Source organism: Callospermophilus lateralis, chromosome 10 (assembly GCF_048772815.1).
Source record: "Callospermophilus lateralis isolate mCalLat2 chromosome 10, mCalLat2.hap1, whole genome shotgun sequence".
Lineage (NCBI taxonomy): Eukaryota > Metazoa > Chordata > Mammalia > Rodentia > Sciuridae > Callospermophilus > Callospermophilus lateralis.
This window is the reverse complement of record NC_135314.1, coordinates 121,520,371-121,529,830: the sequence shown is the minus strand read 5'-3', so window position 1 is coordinate 121,529,830 and position 9,460 is coordinate 121,520,371. Positions and strand designations below refer to the sequence as shown.

Genomic DNA, 9,460 nt, shown 5'->3' with positions numbered 1-9,460 from the left:
TGATCATCCTTTGCTTTCTCCGGAGATTTCAAGTCAGCGAGGAGGTCAGTAGAGGTTTGCAATGGAGAAAGGGAAGGCTTCAGGTGTGTCTGATTGGAAGTTTTTGGCATGGGAAAGCTGGAGGTGGGCTAATAGAAGTGGACATTCTAAGTGATTGGTATGGTTTTCCATCTCTTAGGAACAGCATATTGAGTGTTCTCTGGTTGGTCCTGTGTTGGAATTGGGAGAGAAGATTAGGGAATTTGACAGTTAATGATCGAGTTCTGGCCATTTTGGGGTGTTACTCTAGAGGTTATGATTGATCTTCTAGGATAGTTGCTGCAGAGGTTGTGTGTTTGGGTTTGACTGTCAGGTATGATGTGACCATCATTAATTTCTATTTTTAGTCTCTCAGATCTTTTTATTACCTTGGCTGACAAGGAGTCCAGCTCTCAAATGCCATCTCCTGCCATCACCCTATTCCCCTTGGAGCTTATCAGTGATACTGGGTGTCTCCAAGTGCATTCCTTTTAAAAAAATTTGTTTTAATTAGTTACACATGACAGTCCAATGATCTTGACATATCATACATTTGAATCTCATTTTTCTGAGTGTACAGGTTGCAGAATCACATTGGTCATGCAGTCATGTTCCAAGTGCATTCCTATTGCTCTTATTTGCAGTGTTCCTCTAAGTTCTGCTAGACATTGTAGTAGCTGGTGCATTTTACTACTTTAGCTAGTATATGCACCATATAATACCGTTTCTCTAAATTTTTTTTTTTTTGTACTGAGGATTGAACCCAGGTGTGCTTAACCACTAAGACACATCCCCAGCCCTTTTTTGTTGTATTTTATTTAGAGTCAGGGCCTCCCTGAGTTGCTTAGGGCCTCACTAAATAGCTGAGGTTGTCTTTGTACTCGAGATCTTCCTGCCTCAGCCTCCAGAGCTGCTGGGATTACAGGTGTTCGACACTGCGCCCAGCTTCTCTAAACCTTTGCTCGATTTTTCTACTGTCTGCCTTTGCAGTGGTAGCATTTCTCCTTAACGTACTGTGGATCATTCTTTTCTCCAAGCTTCTGAGAGTTGCTTTTAAGAATGTGAGTACTGTCTTAACAAAGTCCTTGCCAGGGTGTTAAAACTCTCTTGTATTACAGGAGAATTCTTCTAAATTGCCAGACTCTCTCTTTAACAGGCTGATATCCAGCAGCTTCAGTTCTATACTTGATTCCTACTGGTTTATGTTGGGTGAATCCTGCAGAACACACACACACACACCTGCGCACACACACGCGCATGCACACACACACACACACAATTATGTGCTTTTCTTCCCTCCCCTTCATTGTTTACAGGCCCATATTTCTGGGCTTAACTTTACTTACTGGCCTTGTGGTGGAGAGAGGAGGTAAGGGTAGGTTTTGAGTTCGCTGCATGTTGCCTTGCCAGGCAGCTGCTTCTGTCAACTTAATGCAAGGCAGTGTCAACCATTAACAGAGAAGAGCAGGCCAGTTCTCCAGGCTTGGGGTCTGGGAATTCAAGATATTCAAATCTGTCCAGCTAGTTGTCTTTCCCCCATGTCTCAGAGCCCAATCAGAGCACAGACTTGCCTAATTTGAGAATTCAACCTATCTGTTCAGTAAACTGTGGGTGAGGTGCTTATGTTCCTACCCCTAGCTCCAAGAGATATAAGACTAATTGTATGAGTTGAAGAGACTGCCTGGATCTCAGATTTAGATTTCATTGGTAATTAACCGTCCTTCTCTTTCCCAAAAGCATTGATTATTTTAGAAATGGCCATTTTTTCCACATTATTATTATTATTATTTTTTTTTTGGTACCAGGGATTGAACCCAGGGGGAACTCAACCACTGAGCCACACCCCCAGTTCTTTTTTGTAGTTTAGAGACAGGGTCTCACTGAGTTGCTTAGGGCCTCACTAAGTTGCTGAGGATCACTTTGAACTTGTGATCCTCCTGCCTGAACCCTCAAATGTTGAGATGATCTGCTGGGAATATGGGCACCACCACACCCATCCCGCCCACTACTCTTTCTTAGTGCAGCCCTCCACTCTCAGTCTAACACTGGGGCTCTTGCCCCTCATTTCTTGAATGCTTTCTACTCTATTCCATATTGATTCTGTCACAATTCCTAATGATTTAAAAATATGTTTGGATGGTTCTTCCAACACAATGGTATGACTCCTTCTTTCAGAATTCTCAAGCAATCCAAACTCCTGTATCTCACATTTCCCTGATTTTCTAGGGATGTTGAACATTTTGAACATTTTTTTTCATATTTGTTAGTCCTTTGTATTTCTTCTTTTCAGAAGTGTGTTTAGTTCTTTTGCCCACTTATTGATTGGTTCTTTTGTGATTTTTTGGGGGGATTAAGCTTTTCGAGTTCTTAATATATTCTAATATTAATTCCCTGTCAGAAGAGTAGTGGTAAAGATTTTCTCATTCCATAAGCTCTTTATTCATGATCTTAATTTTTTCCTTTGGGATTTCGATGGAATGGAAGAAGGGAATTGAGGGAGAAGGAGGAGGGATGGAAAAGGGAGAAACTGTGGAATGAAATTGATCATATTATGCTATGTACATATGTGAATATGTCAGAGTGCATTCTATCATTATGTATTATCTAAAAAGCAACTGATTATAAACCTAAAAATAAATAGAAGGAAGAGTAATAGAGAGGAAGAGGAAGAGGGGAGAGAGGAGGTAAGGAAAAGTGGAAGTACTGGGTATTAAAATGGAACCAATTATATTCTATGCATGTATGAGTGTCAAAAATGAAACCCACTATTATGTAAAACTATAATGCAATAATAAAAACATTTAAAAATCAAGGAACACAAAAAGTAAAATAAGACAATTTAAAAATATACTACAATGAGTAGAAAAGTCACATATAAAAGGAATAACAACTTGATTGGCAGACTTTTTATCTTGGAACCACAAAAATGGCAATAAGCGAATATTGTTCCAGCAGTTATATATCATTTTATATTTAAGAATGAATATGTAATAATGGCATTTGTTTCTTTTTAAAATTTATTTTGCATTACAATTCTTAATACACCATTATAAAATAATTTATCATATCTCTGATTATATATAAGGTATGTTGACACCAAATTGAAATGTTCATACATGAGTAATATTGGCCTTTTCAGGCATACAATACTAGGATAGTTTATCATGAAGAACCTTGTTCAAACTTATAGAACCAAGATAAGTTTACCACACATAAGACATGGTATAAATAACTATTAAAGGATATTCTTCAGCCAGATGAAAATTGTGGCTAGACTGAATGAGTAGAATGTTAAGAATAAAAAGGTAGGAAAGAATCGGTAATGTGGAGTTGGAGTTGTAGCTCAGCAGTAGAACCCTTGCCTAGTCCATGGAGGCACTGGGTTCAATCCTCTGCATTACATAAAAAAATAGATGAATAAATAAAACGAAGGTTTTCTGTTCAGCTACAACTAAAAATTAAAAATAATAATTAGTAAGTTGCGGTGGTCAATCTGAATAGTTACTGATGTTTTGAAATGAAATGACCCTTTGACTTCAGTTTTGTAATATTTTACTTTATAGAAATGAAGCAAACATGGTAATAAATTAACATTTCAAATGTTACAAGTTTTATTTACATTAGAAAAAAATCAGCGTACTATTTAAATGGTAGAAAACACTGTGGAATAGCAGTAAAGCAAACATTTCCATCAGCCTATTGGTTTAAATCACCAGATGAACATATTTCAAAAATATATTCCAATGCATGCTGACAACATCTGATAAAATTCCACATAAATCTCATTTACATTCAGAAGTAAGATTGGAAGAGAATTTCTTCAACAGGTTAAGAGACTGCTGAGAACAAACACCATACAATCAGATGTAGCAACCATCATACTGTTTGGCAGTTCACTGGGGCAGCAGCTGGAAAAATCAAGAACTAGACATGCTATGGCTGAATGTCTTCATAAATCCATGGGAAAACACAGAAGGAAACTCACAGCAGAAGAAATCCAATGATTTCTTGGTTTGGGGGAAAAAGAGGGGAGTGGTGATATGAGTTAAAAAGTGCATTTTGAGAGAAAACAACGTCTACAAAATGCAGGGAAATGGTGTGTGTGTGTGTTTAGAGAATGATCCTGTGAAGAAGTCTCCAAAATCTGAAAACACAGTTTTTGGTTTCCCTGAAGATTTTCCATTTCCAAGATGAATTGTGGAGTCTGCCTTCTCTTCCTGAAGTCTTTATTTCCTTACAATCCGGTACAGAAAAAACAATTGTCAGCACAGAATTGCTGACTATTGAGGGGCTCTGAGGATCCAGCATGCCCCCCAGGAGAGTGTCCAGGAGTTGGGTCCGGTGGTGGGGTGGGGAGAAGTTCCTTTCTTCCTAGAAGAGACATCTGCAGGCTTTGCTCCTAGGGCGTGGAGAGCACTGAGGAGGCGCCTGGGGACTTGAACTTGGAGAGGGAGGTAGAGGTTGCAGCGGTGAGGTGGGGAAGGGCCTCAGAAGGTGGAAATCCACGTCGTAGGCGGGATTAGAAGAGCGCCTCACTGGACTAGGGGTGGGGGCCCAAGCAGGGAGATATGGGATGGGCCCCCGCGGGCCGGCTGGAGGGTCCATCCATTGCTCCTCGAACTCCTCTATTTTTCTGACGATCTCTGGCATAAATTCGCAGAAGAATCCCTGCTCGACGACCCTGTTCTCACCGAGGGGTCTCAGGAAGGCGCCCAGTTCCGGGTCTTCAGGACAGTCTCCCTGGGCTCCTGGGCGTTGGTCGGTGGCTCCCACGAGGCCCTCAGGGATCAGAATGAGGTTGTGTCCTTGGAGATTCACTTGCAGGACCGAGGATGGCGCAGGCTGTAGCACCAGGTGGCCGTCGTCCATGGGTACCTGTAAGGAGCAGCCCGCTGCCAGAACCACCACGGAGGGGAGCGCGGTGGCGTTGGCTGCTGCTGCTGATGCTGCAGAGTTTTGCAGGTTGGGTGCCGCTGGGGGCTCTGCGGGGTCTGCAGGGTCGTCTAGTCGGCGGCGTTTGGCAGGACCAGGTCCTTCAGGCTGTGGTCCCCCCCAGGGCGCGGGGCAGGCGCTGGGGCTTCGTGGACGAATGCCCACCATGTCGAAGGCGTTGTGGTGGATGCTCCCGTTTCGGGGCAAAGTGAGTGCGGAGCACAGGTGGCAGTTGCTGCGCGCAGTGACAGTCGGGTCAGGAGGATAGGTGAGGTGCGCTAAGCTTTCGGGTGGGCCGCAGTCCTGGCTTCTGTGGATCTGCGCCCGCTGCTGTGCTTGGCGTCTGGCTTTGGAACCTTGCTCCTATGCACTGACCCGGATGCGCCCTGGAGGGCCAGTTATGTTGCCTGAGCAACCCAAGCTCCATTGTTACGCTAAGCCCCGCCCCTACGGAGCTCCGCCCCTAGATGGGAGGAGTCGGCTGGCTAATAGCTTTGGCTGTGGGGAAATACCTGTATGGGTCCTTGGGGGGCAGAATCACTGGTTATTCTTGGGTGGAGGGATAAAAACAGGCATCGAATTTCAAGATTGCTAATGTTAGAATTCTTGTTTTCCAGGATTCTGGGGAAAACACTCAAAAAGATCCCTGCATCTAGTAATCCCCACCTGCTGACCCACCCAAAGGCTACTTAAAGTCCCCCCCACCCCCCTTTGTTCTTTCTGGTGCTGGGATTTGAACTGGGGAACTTACACATGCTAAGCAAGCATTCTACCCATGAGCTACATTCCCATTCTGAATTTATTACAATTATTTTTTTTGTGGGGAGGGGGAGGTACTTTGAACTTGGGAGCATTGGATCTCTGAGTCACATCCCCAGCTCTTTATGTATTTTATTTAGAGATAGGGTATCCTTAGGTTGTTTAGCGCCTTACTGTTGCTGAGATTGGCTTTGAACTCCTGATCCTCTTGCCTCAGCCTGCTAAGTTGCTGGGGTTGCAGGCTTGCAGCATCATGCCTGGCCTGAAATTCTTTTTAATGTTTCACAATCGTTTTATACCATACAGGTATTTCCCCACAGCCAAAGCTATTAGCCAGCCGACTCCTCCCATCTAGGGGCGGAGCTCCGTAGGGGCGGGGCTTAGCGTGACAATGGAACTTGGGTTGCTCAGATAAATGCAAAGTGCAGATTTTTCTTTCAGGAAAAGTGCTTTTTAAATACTAACATGAAAAGCTTTATGGCAGTTTGTTCCTGAAGGTTAAGGCCTGTATTAAAAGTGTTAATTGCATTATTAAAATTAAAGCAATACAATTAACTTTTTTTCTTTTTTTATTGAGCACTTCTATGTCCACCATTTTACTGTTTTAAAAATTGATTTTCCTAGGCGTGGTGGTGCATGTCTGTAATCTGGGCGATTTGGCTGGTTGAAACCGGGAGATCCCAAGTTTAAAGCCAGCCTCAACAATTTAAAGAGATCTTAAGCAATTTGGAGAGAGCCTGTCTCAAAAAACAAAGGGCTGGGGATGTTGCTCAATGGTTAAAGTGTTCCCCCTGGGTTCAATCCCTGGTACTTCCTTACCCAGGTCTTGCCAAATATGATCTTTTTTTTCCCCTTACAACAGCTGAGGCTCTAAGTGGTAAAGCAAAATTTCTCAAAATTAAATACTTCATTTATGTTGGGTGTAGAATCAAATGCAATCGTGACTTTAAATCAAATCTACTTAATTTATGTATTTATGGTATTTACCTAACCAACACTGATTTGGTACTGTGTGTGCCTTTTAAATGAGCATGTGTGTCTACCCTGTTTTATTTCCAATGTTTTTTTTCTTGGTTTACATTCCCGGGATCCCAGTGTGTTTCAATTTCACTACATTCTTGAAAAACATTTATCTCTCATATGTCTGCCTGTCTGCTGGCCTGCCTGCTTTTCTTCCATTCATCAGTGCATATAAAATGTACAGAATCGTAACTTTCACTGTGGCTTATTTGTACATACACACAACCATAATTGGATCAATTTCATTCCTTAGTGCTTCCCCCACTGTTCCTTCTTTTCTCCCTGGATCCCTTCCCTCTACTCTCCTAGTCTCCCTTCTAATTTCATGAGTTTTTTTTTCCCTTCTAGCTTCCACACATGAGAGAAAATACATGGTACTTTTCTCTCTGATTTTGCCTTATTCACTAAAAAAATTATGGTCTCCAGTTTCATCCATTTTTCTGCAAGTGACATTTATTTACGTCTGAAGAAAACTGCATTGTGTGTGTGTATATATATATATATATATATATATATATATATACACACACATATATATGTTTTTCTCTTTATCCATTTATCTGTTGACAGACACCTTGGTTGATCCCATAACTTGGCTAATGTGAATCCTGCTGCAATAAACATGGTATGCATGTTATCTGTAAAATGTGCTGTCTTTATTTTTTATTTTTTGATAAATACCCAAAGTGGTATTGCTGGATCATATGGAAGATTTATTTTTAGCCTTTTGAAGAACCCCCATACTGATTTGCATAGTGGCTGTACTAATTTATATTTCCACCCACAGTTGGTAAGAGTTTCTTACCCCGTCATTCCATCCTCTCCAGCATTTATTGTTTGTATTCTTGATGGCTGCCCTTCTAACTGAAGTGACACTGAATCTCAGTATAGGTTTTTTTTTGTTTTTGTACTGGGGATTGAACCCAGGGTCTTTTAACCACTGAGCCACATCCCCAGGTCCTTATTTGTATTCTATTTAGAGACAGGGTCTCACAGAGTTGCTAAGGGCCTCACTAAGTTGCTGAGGCTGGATTTGAACTCACAATCCTCCTGCCTCAGGCTCCCTAGCAGCCTGGATTACAGGCATGCACCACTGCTCAGTACAGTTTTGATGTGCATTTCCCTTTATTTATTTATTTATTTTTATGTGGTCTAGAGGATTCAACCCAGGGAATTGCTGGTGCTAGGCAAGTGCTCTGCTGCTGAGCCACAACCCCAATCCTGATGTGCATTTCCCTGATGGCTAAAAATGTTGAACATTTTTCATATAATTGTTGACCCTTTTTACTTCTTTTCAGAAGTGTCTGTACAATTCATTTACCCATTTATGGAGTAGATTACTTGCCTTGCACACATTTCTTATTGCTGGATTCTTAAATCTTTCCAACTGGTATAGTAAAGTGCTACCCTGTGTTTTTATTTTGCATTTCTGATTACCTGTGAGGCCACATCATTTATTCCTACAATTATTGGCAATTATTTTTTATATTTTTCTATTAAATGTTCCTCTCTTCTATATTTTTTCACTTTAAAAATTGGGTCTTAGAATACTACACACCAATTACTTATTGGATGTCTAATCAAGTGTCTACCGCTCTCCTATAGTCTTTGATGACCATATTACCTGATTCCATTTTTATTCTTACAGTTCTACTTCTGGTATACTTTGTGGTTATTTGAATATTCTCATAGACTTTTCCCCAAAAGGTGACCTCTAAGTCCTCTTTCCTTTTAACACTTTTGTCCTCCCTCCTGTAAGACTTATATGCTTGACCTTGCATTACTCCTCGTTGTGACCCCTCTATCATCACAATTTCAAACATTTTATTTTCAGAGTGCCACTTCTAACCTCCGTTTAAATATCCAAACTCGATCCGTCTCAGCCCTCCTGGGGGGAAGGTGACACCCTCATGTTCACATTTCCCTCCTTTTCTGAAACTTAGATTAAATGGCAACATGATAGTCACTGCCCTGTTTATAACTTTGTATCCTTTCCCTTTGTCCTGCATAGTAGGTCAAATCTATCTGCCTCTAATGTGTTTGGAGAAATAAAAACACTCAACTCCATTGAATGATGTCTGTGTAAATATGATGGATTCCATTAGGTGGATTCCTAATGCTGGCTAGTGATTTAACCATTGCTCAAGTTCAATCACTTAACTTTCCTAGATGAATGTTGCCTACTTTCTCCTCTTTTCTCAAGCCTCCTCTGTTTCATCTCTCATGCTCACTCCTAGATGGTCCCCTTCTTTCCTTTTCACAGACACAATAAAAGGAATCAGGAGATTTCCCCAATTTGCCACATCTACCTACCAAGATGCATGGGGAGTATATCTTCTGCCTTGTCTGCTTTTCCCTGCCAAATTATCCATGTTCTAGCCAAGGCTACTCCCTTCACCTGTGTAAACTATCTCATTGCATCTTGCCTCCTTGAGAACCTCTCTTCAGCAATTCTTCCATCTCTGCCCTTCATTATCACATTTTAGCTTCCTCTTAAAATGCTAGCTATTGAATCAATATCTTCAATGTATAATCGAGAGGTAAAGCCTTTCTATCTTAAAACAAACACTCTTCACTAAACCCCTTCCAGGCCTAAGCAACTTAGCGAGACCCTGCCTCAAATAAAAACAAAAAAGGGAAAGTGGCTCAGTGGTTAAAAGTCTCAGGATTAAAAAAAAAAGTGTGTGAGTAAACTTAGAACATACAGACTCTAAATGAAGACCCGGGATGT

General features: G+C 41.4%; 1 protein-coding gene across 1 annotated transcript; it reads right to left on the bottom strand.

Annotated features, from left to right (window-relative positions):
• Positions 1-4,389: 4,389 nt before the first annotated feature.
• Positions 4,390-5,118, bottom strand: LOC143642188 (proline-rich protein 23C-like). Its single transcript, XM_077110349.1, has one exon. The coding sequence runs from the start codon at positions 5,116-5,118 to the stop codon at positions 4,390-4,392; it is 729 nt and encodes a 242-aa protein (XP_076966464.1).
• Between the last annotated feature and the right edge of the window lie 4,342 nt (positions 5,119-9,460).